Below are 17178 nucleotides of genomic sequence, written 5' to 3'. Positions count from 1 at the left end.
GTCGTGGTGTCTGATAGTTTTTTTTGTTCACAGATTTGTTTGTATTCAAAATAATAAGAGATCCAGTATAAAATGGAGTTTTCCAGGGTAGCTGTCCATCATAAACCTCACAGTGTTCTTGAAGCACCAGTGATTTTTAGGGGCCTGTGATGCAGCTCTTCCTTCCTGATGTCCAGTTAGAAAATGTCTTGGTTTTGAATTCTATGTTGTTGCACTTGGAGCCACAGAATTAGCCATTTTCTTAATTAAAAGTGGTAATATTTCTAGATCAACTGACATCATAGTGATTTTCTTTTCAGAGCTGGATGGCTGGATCTTAAATACATTTATGCTGTGAAGTTGTCAATAGGAATAACTTCATGTTTTTGGGAAAATATCTAAATAGTGACTGTTTAACTTAGGAGTGGAAGCAGATTTCCTCTAGGCTGAATGTTTTTGCAGGCACACAGCTCACTACAGCCCGGTCCTCAGTGTGCTTACACACGGAAAGCCAAAGCTGCCAGGGTTGTTTATATGTAGTGAAGAGTGTTCAGTCAGAGCATATCCTTTGTAAAACCCTGTGAGGAAGGAAAAGCCTCTGCTGTGAAAATCAGCAGCGTTGTTCCTGCATCGTGCAGATCCTTACCTGTGCTTTCAGCTCACGATGCCACCACTTTGCTTTATGTTCTGAAGTGCTGATGTTACGTGCTTTGGGCGTGCAGAAGGCAGCAAATATCTTCTTTCTTTTGTTTGAAACAATTTACATTTGAGGTAGAAGTGTGCTCTTGCCCCATTTGATCCCATTAAACTGTGATTCTTACTGGCTTTTTGTAAACCTATAGTTTATAGTGTAAAAGGAGGAATCTCTCAGATGTAATTGACTTTTCTTCATGTGTCTTTTCCTCATGTTCTCTTTGGGTTTCATTCTGCAGTATTAAGGAGTGCTGAAATTTTCAGTAACTCACAGTGGAAACGTACTTCACTGTACATGTACAAACTTGTTAGATGCAGCTGCAACTTTGAGATGGGTTTTAAAGCTTTAAGGTGCATATTAAGACATCTGTGCTAACACTTGGTATAGTGTATCCTCCTGCTAAACCGGCTGTAAAACGTCTCCAACAAAATGGAATATTGCCTTCGGCCATGTCGAATTATCTTTGATAGTTTGGTGACTTAATGCAATTAAACCACATCCTGGCCAGCTCGTTACGAAAGGTGATGCCTTGGCAAGTACACATGGCTAAGCATTAATTCATAACGTATTACAGAATATTCATTTTAGTCATGCGTGTGTTTGCTAGGTGGAAATTGTTGTGTGTGTGCATGAGTTGAGCAGGCTGGGATGGCAGTGAAGCCCACCTGGGATGCACACACTGCTTTCATCAAGCAGCCTGCCCTTGTGTTTTCAGTAGTGACTGTCCTTAATGGATTATAAATTAATTACGATGTTGCCATCAACAATAGAATGCATTAAAACAAAGGCACAGCAAACATAATGCCAAACATATCAGCAAAAGTAGTTACTGGAACTGGGACTTCTCCCAGTTTCTTCTTAAACTTATGGTCATGAGCAGCCCCAGGGGACATAATCTGCTTTCCCACAGCTCCTAATCAAGTTCCATAGTTACAATTTTGGAACAAGCTTTTGTGGACCCGGGTTTGTAGAGATATTTCATGGGAACTCACCAGATGATTTGGCTCCACTGTTTAGAAGGTGGAAATGGCAGCGTGTGAAATGCTTGCCAAATGCTGTCATTTCATGACTGAGCTGTCTGAAACACACAGTGACGTGGCCAGCCCCATTTGGGGACTTTGGTGTGTGTGGCTGGTGAACATGTGGCTGTCTCACACTGGCAGCACAGCAGTGAACTCCCCAGCACCTGGCAGGGCGGATGCAAGCAGCACTCCTTAAGAACAGGCACAGTTTTCTCAAATACAGCAAGAAAGCAAAAATGTTGTTTTTAACTACTGCAAAGAAAACAACATGAATGTTGCTCCGAATGCGTTGCATAGTTACTGCTCAAGTCAGCAGTGTTTATTGTGCTGGGCTCTGGAACATTCCTTGGTCTCATTGTGCTGGCTATCTCTCACCTCTGCTACTTGCACTCCTTTTCTGGCCCACTCCTCACTTTCAGCATGCCATCTCCAACCCCAGCTTTCTGCTTCTTATCTCAGAGGGGCTTTACACTTCCATCTTGTGTCTGAATGCCTCAGCATCACTTCAGTGCTCATGTAACTCTACATCTGCCTGCAACAGCTTTCTTTGTGTTTTGGCTCTTACAGTATTGATCTTATTGGTATTAATACTTGCACTAGTACTCCACACTGAGTAGTTACATAGCAGATTTAGCATTGCCAACTCCAAGAATCTGTTAACTGTTGCCAGGGCTGGGCTTTGTCATTCTGATGCTCTCTCATGATCCAGGCCCTGGGGCAGGACCCTCTAACCCCAGTTCTGATGCTCCTGGAAGGATCAGTGTGTGCAAGCACAGGCTCCTGAGATGTTGTGCTGTTGAGCATTTGAATCCTGCTGCCTGCTTCTGAGGTGAAGGAAGGCATTACTGCTGGAACTAGCGAGGCTCACGCTGCTCTCAGCACGCGGTACAGTGTTTGTACCAGCCCTTCCCTTGCAGCAGGCTGATGAGGGATGTCAGCATCCAGCTCCAACCTTCCCAACAGGTACTTTCTGCAGCTGCCTGTAAGCACACGTTCCCTTCATCGCCGAGCGATGGAGCCTGTGGGAGCCTGCGAGCATTTTTGGCATAACTCCTCGCTGAAATGGTAAACTCTTGATTGTTTTCCATCAAAACTGAAATTCCGTTCACTTAACATTCGGGTTCAGCTGTCGTCTGAATTAACGCAAGCTGTATCCCTGGTCCAGAGCTGAAATTGGCTCTTAACTCACAACACTCCATCAGTGCTATTAGCATGTCCCTCACCTACTTCTCATTAGCCGCCCTCTCTGAGACTTCTGCAGGCAATTCGTGTGGGCACAGTGATGAGAGGGGCTCCAGTTTGGATTTCACGGGTCGTGACTGGAGGGAATGAAGGCTTCAGAGTGAGAGAGCAGTGAGCCCACAGCCTCCTCCATGCCACCCACAGCTGGGATGCAACAGGATCGAGGGACTGAACCAAACTCAGAAGAAAAATCACAGTTAGGCAGTGGGGGCACACGCTTCATCCTACTCCTGACAGTTTCAGAAGGAACAAAAGGCAATTCCTTATCAGCTGTGCTCTGGCTGTATGGAAATTATTTTGGAAACAAAGATAGTAAGGTGCACAAGAGAAGATGAAGCAACAAAATGATTCTCAAAGGCATTTTAATGAAAGTCTTCTCTTTTATTTACCATGTTGCCTTGTCATATTTAGACAACTCAATAGAATTCTCATAGGAATGAAAACTTCCCTTCTTCCCAAGGAATCAAAAAATGTTGTTATGTACAGACATTTACAATGATATGCAAGGGTTTAGTGTTATTTTGGTCTCCAGAATCTGACTCCATAAGTAAAAATGTTCACATGCCCGTGTAGCATGCATTGTCTTTTACCTTTTACAATGTTCTGTAAATGCTGCTGGTGTATTTTTAAAGCTGTAGCTCTTCCAAGGGTGAGAAACTCCTCACTTAAAATTTTGCTGCTGCGTGCAATTTTCATCATCCACAGAAAAAGAATGCAATTTAATTCCTTAACCTTACTGAACAAGGGACAAGCCAGCGAGGTGCATCAGATGAGCAAATGTGTTTGGGTTTCCGGCTTTTGTTGGGGTCAGATGAAAGACAGAGGAAAGCAGATTAGAAAAACAACGAAGTGCCAATACATCAGTAAATTGTGTGTATCGAGTGACTCTGGGACATGGATGGACATCCCTTATGTCCTTTATATTTCAAGAATTATCTCACTATTTGTTGCTTTGAGCTTACAGAAGCTTCCTTCACTCTCATGGGTTATCCGACCAAACGTTTCTCAGGTTTGCAGGCATTCTGGTTCAAGCTGCTGAACCCCTGTTATGCCCTTTTATTCAAGGCATTCCTTTACATCACCTTTATCTCCAACTCAATGTTCTGTCAAACAACCACTGAGAGCATTTCCAAGATCCGTGCACTTTTACATGAACTGGAACTCAGTACTGGAAAGATGTGTTGCTAGCAGGACTTTGCTTCCTTCCTTGGCTTCATTTTCCAGTCTGAATCTACACAGCTGCTCTGCAATGAGGAAAATTGCTCTGAGCTGGTGGGACTGGAGGTTTTGACAAAGCGTGCTGGAATGCACCCATGTTGCTAATGAGTGAAACTGAGCGTAGGACGGCTGCAGGATGTCCTCTGTGCCCTGAGCTGTTGGTCTCCGTCCAGTTCATGGCCTGCAGGCCTGTTCAAACAAACCCTGCAAACAGGCATCCTTGTTGCACACCTCAAGCAGACCGCATCACGGACAGCGCGAAGGTGGGAGCTGTGCTTTCCTGTCAGCCCCCAAAGGAATCCTCTTGCACTGAGACCAAGCTGTGATGATGGAGTGAAGGTAGACTGCTGTGCTAGCAGCATGTCAGTCCGGCACGTAAATAGCAGCCTTCACCCTCCAGAATTGGCTCCTTACGCAACTGCTTGAAGTGCAGAGTAAGAAACTGATTCAGCCTGCTTTCATGTGCTTGGCCACACGAAAACCACCTCAATCTATTGATACACAAAAATGGTACCAAGGGCAGGTGCTTGGCAGCAGCAGCGTTGCACTGTGAGCAGCATCGTTAGGTTTGTTCTTAGTGGGACTGTACTGCAGCCAGCGTTTACATGACAGCAGGTGGCTTTTTAATTAGGGAAACGAAGCATCCATAAGCACCAAAACAAGAGACCTGAAATCATCCTTATTTTGTATTATGCAGAATTTCTGTGTTCGTCAGTGTACAAGCGATTGCTAAACAGGTCCTCACTAGGTTTACTTGCAACTCAAAACAAGGTGGCGATTATGCAAACAGGTTGCCTTTATGGAGGCATCTCCAGGGTGAGTTTAAGCCTGTCCTGTTTGGTTCCTCTTGTCTAACTCTTACAGGTCGGTAAATGTTCATGTTGTTATAAAGAGCTGTGGGGCTGTCGGCCACGTAGTGCGGCTGGTAGAAGTTAGCCTGGATGGGCTGTGCTGGGGGGGGTGTGAATGAAACAAAGCTGTGGAAGGAATTAACTCGATGCCGAGGTGACGGGGGGGGTGAAATTGCTGCTGAATATGAGAGTTCTTGGGGTTTGCTTGGTCTGATGGTTGCTTCCAGTTGAGAGGCTGCTCAAGGGGTCTGAAAGAGTGTTAGCACTTCCCTCGTCGCTGTCAGGCAGGCTGCGCGGCAGGGCCCAGCTCTGGCTGAAGAGGAAGGGCATGGTGCGTGGTGGAGACTTCGGTCCCCTCACTGGCTTGGACAGTGCATAGAGGTGGCGGAACTCCTCGTCAAACAGCTCCACAACTTGACCAGTGAACTTGGAGAGGAGGTTGCGGTGAACCTGGCCACATAACCATGTGAAGCTGGAAGGAGAGACATGGTAAGGGTTAGCCATTGGCAATGGGAGGTCCCCAGTGAGTTGGTACTGAGGCTCATGGTACAAACACAGGATGGAGGTGGTGTCCTGGCTGAATTTTAGGTCAGTTCACATCAGTGCTCTCTCTTTGGCTTTTGGGTCAAACCTTGTTATTGCAGCTGCCGCTAAAACCTCCAAGAAACTCTCTGTAAAGTTTTACGGCCTCCTAAAGGCAGTGGTGGAAACCAGGACCTGTGTCCATGTCAGTACATGTCAGATGCTTCGTGTTTGGCTGTCTGTTCCACAGCCTGGCTTTAGACTCCTATTTAGGAACCGCTCTTCCTCATGCAGGGCTTGAATTAAGGTCTTATCACGTCTTGTCTGCAGAAACATAAATTGTATCTTCCCTGCACAACAACATGCTCGTTTGTAAATCTCACCCACTCAGAACTGACACGAGGAAAACTAATGAAGAACAACTGTTCTTTGTTTGCACTGTGCTGTGCCTTTGTTTGCACTGGTCAGGAGAAGCACACAGGAACCCAACCTTCCTGTGGCATCCTGCCCCCACAACGCAAACCACCACACCTGCATTGACAAGTTGAACAAGTGCTCATTTCCTTCACTATAGCTAGAATGAAATGAAAAATATTTCCACAGCCTTTACAAAATTAGTAATAATAATAATAATAACAAACCACCTACTTTGCTGTAAAGGATAAACACTACAGCAGTTTTTATTCTGGGATCCAGAGACACGCCTCAGAACACTCCATGGCCTGTAAATGATTTTTCTTTTACACACTACCCTAATCCACTCGGCAAACATACATCTGTGCTCTTTTTCCAAACCACAAGCTCACTCAAACGAGCTGTGCAGACTGCCTTGTGCCACAGCATCATCAATAAAACAAAATGTAATTACTCCCTGAGCTGAGCGGGGCTTGCGTTGTGCAGCAGAGGCTGTAGAGCAGCGCTGGGTTTGAACCCAGGGTTACTCAGTGTCAAAAAGAACCAAAAAACGTGTCCCAGTTATTCCTGTGGGAATTTATTAGCTATGCTGGATTTGCAGAAGCATTACCAACAGCCAGATTTGGCTGTAGGTGTGTGCACTTCACATCCTGTTGTTGCAATGTTTTGACAAAACTCCTGTGAAACTCAGAAGGGCTGACGGCCTCAGCTGACACTTAGACACAGTTTGCATCTGCTGGTTTGGGGCATTCTTGAAGAGGGTTAGGTTTGGGACGTACATTGTTTCTATACTGTTAATTCAGGAGCAAGGGGGAGGGGTGAAGTAACCACAACTTGGGCAATTCATAGAATCACAGAATGGTTTGGGTTGGAAGGGACCTTTAGGATCACGTAGTTACAACCCTCTGCTATAGGCAGGGACTCCTCCCTTTAAACCACGTTGCTCAAAACCCCATCCAGCCTGGCCTTGAATGCTTCCAGGAAAGGGGCATCCACAATCTCACTGGGCAACCTGTTCCATCACCCTCACTGTAAAGAATTTCTTCTTACTATCTAGTCTAAATCTACTCTCTTCTGGTTTGAACCCATTTCCCCTTGTACTGTTGCTACCTGCCCTTATAAAAAGTCCCTCCCCATATTTCCTGTAGGCCTCCTTCATGTACTAGAAGGCCACTTTAAGGTTCCCCCAGAGCCTTCTCTCCTGCAGGCTGAAGAGCCCCATCTCTCTAAGTCGTAACATACAGACTATACATTTTATGCCTGAGCATGACAATGCACAGTAAGTTACTAAAATGTGGGTACTACTCATCCACTTTAGGCAAATCATTCTAAACACCTAAAACCTTGAGAGTTGAGGTAAGCAGCCCAGCAAGCCAGCTTGCTGCTGTCTGGTAACAGCTGCTGCACTAGTGTGGCATTGCCTTTATTCACAAAGAAGCATTCGGAATCTTTCCCTGTCCTCCATCAAACTGTTAAGAAGACTCCAAACAAGAAAAAAAACACAGTAAGTGCACCCAGTGAGACCTATGTGATGTTAGACAGCTGCATGTGGATGTGTGCTGCTTCCAGCTCTGGTGCTGAGGAAAGAGGGCCAGCTTATTCAGGAGCTTCTTCTTGGTTCTTGGCGGAACCAAACGTACCTGCATGACTGAAGCAATAGATTTTTAATGTACTTTTAAACACTGCTCTGGAGCAGGAGATCCCAATAGGTTCAGTGTGGTTCATTTTCCTCTGATTGCCAACTTCAGCCCCCCTTGCTGTCTTTGAGGCCAACACATTTTGTTCCCAGACCCTTTGGCTGCGAGCAAAGCAGCCCCGGTCCCTTGCAGAGCACTGGGTACCAAAGGACTATTTTATTCCCTCAGCCTGCTGTCAAAAAGTCATGCAGACTTTTTACAGTTCTGTGAGTTTTCATAGACTCATAGATCATAAGGATTCTATCCTTAGAGTTGGAAGAGAGCTCTGAAGGCCATCAAGTCCATCTCCCCTGCAATGAACAGGGATGCTACAGCTAGATCAGGTTGCCCAGGGCCTTATCCAGCTCCACTCTGAAGGTCTCCAGGGATGGGGCATCAACCACATCACTGGGCAGCCTGTTCCAGAGTCTCACCACCCCCACTGTAAAAGATGATTTCCTTATATCTAACCTAAATCTATCCTCCCTGAGCTTGAAGCCATTTCCCCTTGTATTTGTAAAGGTATTTGCTTTAAGGTATTTTGTGTTAGTTTTGAGATCTACTCAAATTTCCTTTCCAACACTGCAGAAGAGTCTGTTTTACTCTCTTTTAAGATCCTTATTGTTTACACCTGCAGAGATTGGTGGGCAAGATTTGGTGATGATAAAACTTTCAGATGAATGAAGTGAGAGCCAGAAGCCTACAGCAATGCCATGTATTGATTGCCGTTTATAAGCTGTGTGAATCCACAAATTGAGCATGATGAAGTCAAACAGCATACGGATTTGTTCCTCACCATTATCTCTGCTTGCTTGCTGCATAGGAGATAATGGATAACGTAGGATAACTTTGACAAGGCTCTTGAATTTAGAAGATAATGCAGCAGCAGAAAAGAATGAGAGGAGTGACTCTGCACTGCAGAGGACTTGAAGGGTTTTTCTTTTATACTCTCTTTTTTTTTAATAGGATATAAAAGCCAAAAGGGTCCTTCTTGGCTAGAGAAAAGTTGTCCTGCTCAGTCCCTTTTCTCCCACATATCTTCTTCTATTCTCCACAAAACTCTGTTTTTGCACTTCTAAACAGATTTGATGAGAAATTAAAACAAAACTGAAGAACAATTAAGCTGTAGAGTCCGATAAATCAAACAGAAAGCCAACAACATGGTTTGCTCACTCCTTGTCTGACGGTTCGTTTGGAAAGTGAATGAAAGAATGGGCGCCTGCCTCTGGAGACAGCTGAGCTCTTACAGCCTTCGCTGTCCCCACGTGTTCACATTTACCTTTGTTCTTACAGTTACATAATCTTCCTGCTGGCACAGTTTATCGAAGCAATTAAGTTCCAAATCACAAACCTGGATTAAGGAAAACAATCTCATCCTTTTAATTAAATAATCACATGTGTAATTTTTTCCCTTGTCTTTTTTGTATCTGAGTTTCTAGGATACACCTCAGTCATTTGTGATGCTTATCTACGTAGCCATGAGGCTTAGGAACTATTTATTTGATGCAAACTCAGAGTCTCATGAAATTCCCTGACCTGAGGATTATGGACCTTAATTAAAAGCCCAGTTGAGATGCTACATCCTGTGCCTGAAATCATCAAAACAACTTGCAAAAAAGGAAAAAGAAAAGAAACCAAAAACACACACACACAAAAAAACCCAACTGCAGTGGTGCATCTCACCTGTAGGATCCAGAGAGAACGTATCTCCAGTCAGAGATAAGAAATTTTTCTTGTATTTGTCCTGAAAATTTCCTGCCTGATTTGGCACAGTATACCTCTCCAGTAACACTGCGGACTGAGATATTCTAGTAAAGAAAAAAGAATAATTTGAACAGAGTGAATTACATGTTTGTTTGTCTGAACTAAAAATCAGAAGGAAAAGGCCTCTTTTCCCTCTTGTCTTCAACACTTCACCTTCCCTCATTCCTGTTACGGTTTCATCATGGACTCCATTGTTATATTTAAAGGTTTGGGCACGATGGAAGCCCAGACAAGTTTTCAGGGCTAATTTTTCAGTGGGCAAATAAACATACAGGAAAATTTGCACAGAGGAGCTGCAAGCTGTGACAATATGGCTGCTCCCCCTAGTCGAAAGAGTACTAGAGATGTGTCTATAGCCAAGAATAATCTGTCACCTCTGCTGACATCTCAGCTCTAGATTTGATCCCTCTAGTTTTACACTGATCAATGGCACAATACAGCAGGGCAAAACCTTTCCTCTTCTAATCAGTACAGGCAACTGAATGGCTGGTGAAGCCCAGACAAGCCATCGATGTTGTATCAAATGTAAGTACGTGTGCATGGAGCTGAAGGTGTCTTTGGCCCATGGTATCAATTTGCAGAATCATTTCTGTGGTTGGAAAGACCACTAAGAGCTCCTAGTCCAACCATCAGCCCACCTCCACTATGCCCACTAGCCATGTCCCTCAGTGCCACGTCTCCATGGTTCTTGAACACCTGGTTCAATGGTTAACTTTAAGGTCAATTTCCTCCAGCAGGAATGATGTTGGATTAAGCTAGCAGACAGCTAAATTTGAGGCATTACCCTTAAAGCAAAGCCTGAACAACATAATTTTATTACATTTCATGCAAACACGCAGGGAATTCAACTAAAACACTGAGGCTGAGGATCAAGAGCAGCAGTCAAGTGAGCCAGGCAATGCCAGCAGAACTCGGCCCTCACAGCCCAACTGAGAGCACCCAGTTCAGTCTTTCTGGCCACCCAGGATTTTCATATGCAGGGTTATGTGTGCAGCTAGAGCTTCCCACTACCAATGGCTACCAGACCACCTTTGGGTCTAATGGACATCTAATGGGCATCCAGTCTAATGGACATATAATGGAAATGCCTTAGCTTCCTCAAAAAATGCATGGAAAAGTGTAGGCATTTTTAGAGAATAATAAGATTACAGTACCTCTGGAAATCTCCTTCTCTGCTTTAATTACATGCTAGGGATGTTAGAAATGACCCTAGCTTAACTGTGCTTCTAACCCAAAGCCTAAAGAATTTCAGAGCCACAGTACCTTGAAGAGATCCTCAGCAATCTGCAGCTTGTCACACATCTCCGAGAAGAGATTTATATTGCCATGGTCCAGCAGCAGGTAGACAAATACCATGCGCTTGTTGGCTGCCTCCAGAAGGTCACAAAGGATCTCAGTGTCTGTGAATACATCCATCACGATAGCCAGCACCTAGGGGAAAAAGCAGAAGCATTAGTTGATGTCATGGTTGATTAGTTGAAGTCATGGCTGCCTGAAATGCATTGGGTATTTCATGGAATCACAGGACCATAGAATGGCCTGGGTTAAAAAGGACCACAATGGCCATCTAGTTTCAACCCCCTGCTGTGTGCAGGGTCACCAACCAGCAGACCAGGCTGCCCAGAGCCACATCCAGCCTGGCCTTGAATGCCTCCAGGGATGGGGCATCCACAGCCTCCTTGGGCAACCTGTTCCAGTGCCTCACCACCCTCTGAGTGAAAAACTTCCTCCTAATACCTATCCCAAACTAAACCTTGTCTCAATTTAAGACCATTCCCCCTTGTCCTGTCACTATTCACCCTCGTAAACAGCCGTTCCCCTTCCTGTTTATGTGCTCCCTTCAAGTAGTAGAAGGTCACAGTGAGGTCTCCTGGAGCATTCACTTTTTTTTATTTTAACTCCAACAAATAAAAAATTTGAAACATATGTGTGGATATTTATTCTGTTTCTCCATGCATCACTGAATCAGTGAGACACGTTGCTTCACTGTTTTATTGCTCATATAAATCCAACATAACACGCAATGTACGCACTTCAGTTACATTCTTTTCATCACCAAACATAATGTGAACCAGCAAATTGTAGGTGAGATTTCAGCACTAGGAAGGATATTAAAACACTAATGAGAGAATAATAAGGATGTAGCTAAAATAAGAGACCTCAGCTCTTGCCAAGTGGCTTTCATAAGTCACATGCATTTAGCAAGTATTGAATGATGCTTTCCCTGTTACAACTTAGGTCTGGAGCAGCCCTGTTTTTAAATCCGCTCCCTGCAGTTGGTAGTGGGCTGACAGACTGCAACAGCTTCATGTTTATTTCTTTTTATATCCAACTTTCACAATGATTTATGAGCTAATTGTTTCAGTTTAAACATACATCCACGTTTCCAAAGTCACAAACGGCAGGAGCATGTGTAAAAGCCTTGGAGCAGCACGGACTGCCCATTAAAGACCCTCCAGCTGCTTAAATTCACAGCCTCCAGGCAGTGCGTGGTTGAAGGAGCCATAAATGTGCTGTAAAACCAAGCTCATGCCACAGCCACTAGGCTCAGCACTGAGGTCTCACCATCCTCCCTGCTGTTGTCCACAGAAAGAGGTGTCTGCCAGGGCAGCTCAGTGCAGCCGTACCCATCTTACCTCCAGGAGGTAACAGCTGGAGAGGGAACCCCTCACAGTTGCCCTCACAGGGCATCACGTTCAATAAAATACAGCCCATGGAAACAATTTTTACAGATTTTTGCAGATCTGCCCCACTAGTTTCTTTCAACTTTGGCTCAATCTTACAGAAAGCTTATTCCCTTTCCACCCCCATATATGAATCCCACAAGACCAATTGCCAGATTATTTGGGTAGCAGTGAGGATCGCACAGCTTCATTCTGCTGCCGGAGCGCAGTGCTTCAGAAAGGGCCCTGCCAGGGCCAGGTAATGGCCCAGTGCTGCCCAACACCTTATCCTCACACTTTGTTAGCACATTTTGGACCGCGCTTGCCTTTATACACAGCACAGAACTGCTGTCTCACACTCAGCCTCACCACAGCTCCAGACCACTCTCACATGCTGCTTCTTCACCGGTTGTTCTCCATTTATGTTACTGCACTTGGCTCTTCTGTCTTCCTGGCAATACTCCTCATTTCTTTTGCCTGAATTTCACTTTACAGTTTGTGCCTCACAAGGATGTTAGGGTTACAGAGTCATACAATCATTAAGGATGGAAAAGACGTCAAAGATAAACTAGTCCAATCGTTCATAATCCAACTGATTACAGACTCTATTAGGATTGTAGTACTCTCAGCTCTCCAGCCCTCCACAGTTTGATGTCATCCACAAACATATTCCTTATTCTATTTATGCTCTTAATGGATACCTTAAGTACTATGGTATCCAGCATGTCCCCGTATCACACACTAACTATTCCCATCACTGAGAAAGTGTACTCAAACAGCAGTTGCCAAATGTATACTGTCAGCAGCCCATTTGAACCATGGATGCATATTGCATTTCCCATTTTTTCCCCCAGAATTTTTCTCTTCTTGAGATAAGACGTTTTTCTCTGTTAATACCTTTAGCATTACTTTAGCATTACTTTAGCATTACTAATACCTGAAGGGAACCTACACCCAGGAGGGGAGTAAACTCTTCAAAAGGGCTGATAACAGCAGGACTAGGGGAAATGGTTTTAAGTTGAAGGAGGGAAGATTTAGGTTGGATGTTAGGGGGAAGTTCTTTACTAGGAGAGTGGTTAGGCCCTGGAACGGGCTGCCCAGGGAGGTTGTGGATGCCCCGTCCTTGGACGTGTTTAAGGCCAGGTTGGACGGGGTCCTGGGCAACCTGATCTAAATGTGTATGTTTGGTGGCCCTGCTAGGCAGGGGGGTTGGAACTACATGATCCTTGGGGTCCCTTCCAACCCGGGTGATTCTGTGATTCTGTGATTCTGTGATTACTAGTGCCAGCTCCAACGGCTCTGACTCTAGAGGGCTCCACAGCTGTTTTGGAGAGCGGGACCCACAAACCTCCCTTTCCACCTGGGTATGTATGGTCTTGCCTATCTCCAGCCAGCAGAAATTTGAGACTGAAGTTTTTGGAAATGAATAATATTTTGTTTACTTAAAAGCTATGGTGTGTGATCACAATCGCTAAAAACAGAATTTTCAAGAAGTCAGCAAAGAGCACCGTTTCTCTCGGAAAGCAGCTGTGTTCCCAGCTTTTGGGCAGGGCCTCTAGCTCCTCACCTAAGGCTGAGGATGTGGCCAGTACTTTGCCATACAGGAAGAAATGCAAGAAAATAATTCCTTGCATCCAATATGGCCCAGTGCTGTGACCCTTACACCCCCCTCGGGGATTTCATTGCTGCTCAGGAGGCCCTACATTTCCCTTCTAATACAGCAGTCACAAAGAGTTTGTTTCTGACCATTCATCTGTGAGGCTGCCAATGGAACCTCAAGTTTACATGGACAAAATCTCTTAACAGTAATAAGAAAAGATCTGAAATATTTTCCCCTGAAAACTGAGCTGAGCTGTCACAATACCACCAGAACACACCACCAAAGGTTTTTGTCCCCTTCAGCTGTTTGTCCTCAGATTTTCCACTTGTGCACACTGTGACAGGCATCTCTCCATGTCCCCGTAACTTGTCTGTATTAGACTTCCCCTGCACCTCTCCCACACTCTGAGTGAGGCTCTGAGGCTCTGTATGGAGCCTGTGTGACATTTTAGTGGCACTGATAAAGTACTGGGGATGAGATGCCTTCTGAATGGGTTGTTCCCTGGGGGATATCTCCTGGCACACACATACCCCCTTTTCAAGGAGCTCTGTCCCCCCACACCTCCCACCAATCCCTTACAACAACCACTGTTTATTCAGAGCTTGCTTCAGCTTAATTTTCATTCACGGTAGGACAGCGCTGTGCACGGCTCCTGCAGCCTGGCACTGAGTTGCTACAGGCCAGTCCTCCATCATGACCACAGCCAGGCGGATGCACTGAGGCAGTGACAGCGATGCACTTGCTCAATAGTGGGCTTTTTCTAGAGCAAAGCTACACAGTAATGCACAAGACTGGCTCTAAACACACACCGCCTTTACCCAGTCTTTCTAAGGGCAGGAGGACAAACACATGCAGAGGAACACAAGCTTTCTCTCCATACCTGCGTGGTCTTGTTGATGTATCGGCGTATGATGTCTCTGATGTTGCTGTTCTTCTCTGTCTGGAAGTACACGGTGGCTGTGGACTTTTCCTTTAAATAGGGCTTGTCCGCTGTAATCCATGTGTGCAGGAGAGCGGGCTCACTGCTGTCAGAAATGGTGGGGAAGTACGTCCCTGAAGGCAGGGAGCCGCCATCGTTCTGCCTTTGCGCGGCTGCCCCATCCGTGGGGGATTCCTGCGCGTAATAGGACTCCCGGGCGTTCTCCTTGATGTACCGAGCTTCCACTGAGGAGAGGAAATCCACCTCTCCCTCTTTGCTTAAAGTCTGGAGATACGAGTCTGTCCCACCATCCAGGAAAGCGTCCGTGGCCAATCTGATGCTTTCGTTGTGGCTGAAATCTGCTTTTGTCGACTTCAGGGACTGGTTCTTGATGTCCTCCAGCCGCTTTTTTATCTTGCCCATGTGTCTGGGGTGGCTCATGGCTCTGTGTCTCAGCAGCCGATCTGCAGAGTAGGCACCATGCATATGCGTGGTGCAGGCGACGCAGTCGCCCGTCGTGTTGGGAGTCTGCATCCTGGCGTAAAATCACCTTGACCGAACGAATTAACTCTGAATAAAAATAAAGAGATCTTATTACCTCTGGCAAATTCACACTCCCTGATTCTGTCGGTACAATTATCTTCAAAAAACAACCCAAGCTTACTACTCAGGTGGTGGTGTTCTCCAGCAACACTCTGCTTCCAGATGGAACACACGCACAAAGCTGATTAGATTGCTTATCTGCGAGGCACCCACCTCACCCCAAGGGAATCCGAAGGATTCGCGTCCAATTACCAGGGCTGTTTGATTTGGCTGTATTTCCCTACTCGGAGCATCCTGTGAAATGCGAGCAAGGAAAGTATTCAAGCAAAAGCAGGTAGGCTCCCAGGTATCGTTGCACAATCTTCAAAACAGCTTGAGGCTTCTCTGTCCTCCCATAGCATTTGCTATGGAGCAAAAACTTTAACTGGGACAAAGACATCAGCTGCATCCATAGCTTTGGAACAGCAGAAGGGGCTACGGACTCCCGTCTGTACCTACATGCTGTCAGGCAGGCTTAAAAATAAACCTGAAATTCGTCACTGTGCCCCGTTCACAGTATGTTGCTATTACCATGGACGATTCACTCATTTATTTCTTTAAAGCTTTGTGACTATGCTGTCCTATTAAAAGAAAAACACCCCTTCCCAAACATCCTGAGCATTATGTGGAGGAAGGGTTGTGAGCTGGCCTCAAAGCATCAGAAATACAAACACTCATCATTTGATTGTGCACATTTAGCACTGTTTGTTTGGTTTCCTATTTTTTTTTTTTAAGGCTGCAGCTCTGGAGTCACGTTGTCACCGTGGCAGCCCGGCTGCTGTCATTAGCAGCACAGGGGTTCGCAGTGGGGTGAGAGGCAGCGCCTCTGGGAGCCAGGCGGACTGGTATGACTGCGCGGGGCGAGGCGAGGCAGGGTGTGCAGGCACCGTGCCCCAGGTGTTCCATAAATACTTGCGTGCATGCTTTTACGCGGAGGCACGTGTGACACACTTTTATCACACAGGTCGGGTTCGCCATCGCTCTGCTCCACGCTGCTTCAAGGAGCTGTGGCTCTGGAGGGGGCCATAGGCAGAGCAGGGTGGAGCAGACATTGCCTGGCCTCATGCAGGGGAAGGGCTGCTCAGGGCACCTCTGAGCTGGAAGGAGTGCTGTCCCTCTTACCAGCAGCTCTGGAGCACAGGTGTCCTCAGGGCTCGTCAGAGGCCTGTTTTTCCAGGGTAGCTTCCCAGATTCTGTGTCTGTGTCCCCACAGTCTATTTTCAGATGCCTTATGGAAAAAAAGAAAAGAAAAGAAAAGAAAATGATTATATGCCAGCACGACACAAGCATCCATATAAAAACAGAGAGGAGTGTGAAGTGGATCCTATTTCACGCGTAGATCTCTGGGGGAGGGAACACCCACCTCGGGTCGGAGAGGTGGTGTGCGGGCAGTGCAGCTTGCAATGTGACTTTAGGAACTGTCCCCTGCCCTCCCCCCACCCCGACATCCGCCCACAGCTGTCAGACGCAGCAAAAAGTCATTAATTATCTAGTGACCTGCTCTGCGCAATTATGTTGAAAAGGATGCCGCCTAATTAATGTGACGTGAGAGATCGCGCCCTGTCAACACCAATCAGGTCCTCCCCGGGCCCTGCAGGGACATCACTGCCCTGCCTGCCGTCCAGCCCCGGCTGTGCCAGCACTGCCACCTTGGCTCTCACAATCAGCATAGGGTCCAATACGGTCACCAAAGGGTCCCTCATGGCCATCCCGATGTCCTGAGGTCCTTGCATGCCCACCTCAAGGCCCACACCATCACCACATGGGGTCCCTCCTGGTCACTTTGGGGACCACACAGCCAAACCAGTGTCCCCACAGTTACCCTGGGGAAGACCCCAGTGTCAGGCTGGGGCCCCATAAGGTCACCTCACGGCCACCTTGAGGCCCTACACTATCACACTGACGATGTGCACAGCCACCACAGGGTCCCACACTGTGACCTTGGGGCCCCACGCTGCCACACCGATGACACCTGTGGCCACCACAGGCTCCCACACTGTCACCTCGGTGCCCCACAGGGTCACCACAAAGC

At 46.3% G+C, this 17178-nt stretch overlaps 1 protein-coding gene across 1 annotated transcript; it reads right to left on the bottom strand.

The window, feature by feature from the left end:
- Positions 1-4871: 4871 nt before the first annotated feature.
- Positions 4872-15117, bottom strand: FAM83A (family with sequence similarity 83 member A). Its single transcript, XM_042869919.1, is given in 5 exon segments — positions 4872-5170; positions 5172-5478; positions 9302-9426; positions 10646-10813; positions 14526-15117. Coding segments are annotated over 5 exon segments (1410 nt in total). The 5' UTR covers positions 15099-15117; the 3' UTR covers positions 4872-4933.
- Between the last annotated feature and the right edge of the window lie 2061 nt (positions 15118-17178).

Source organism: Lagopus leucura, unplaced genomic scaffold (genome assembly GCF_019238085.1).
Source record: "Lagopus leucura isolate 7727_CA_CO unplaced genomic scaffold, USGS_WTPT01 Super-Scaffold_100002, whole genome shotgun sequence".
NCBI lineage: Eukaryota > Metazoa > Chordata > Aves > Galliformes > Phasianidae > Lagopus > Lagopus leucura.
Note: the sequence above shows the minus strand (reverse complement) of the source record. Positions and strands in the feature narration are given on the sequence as shown.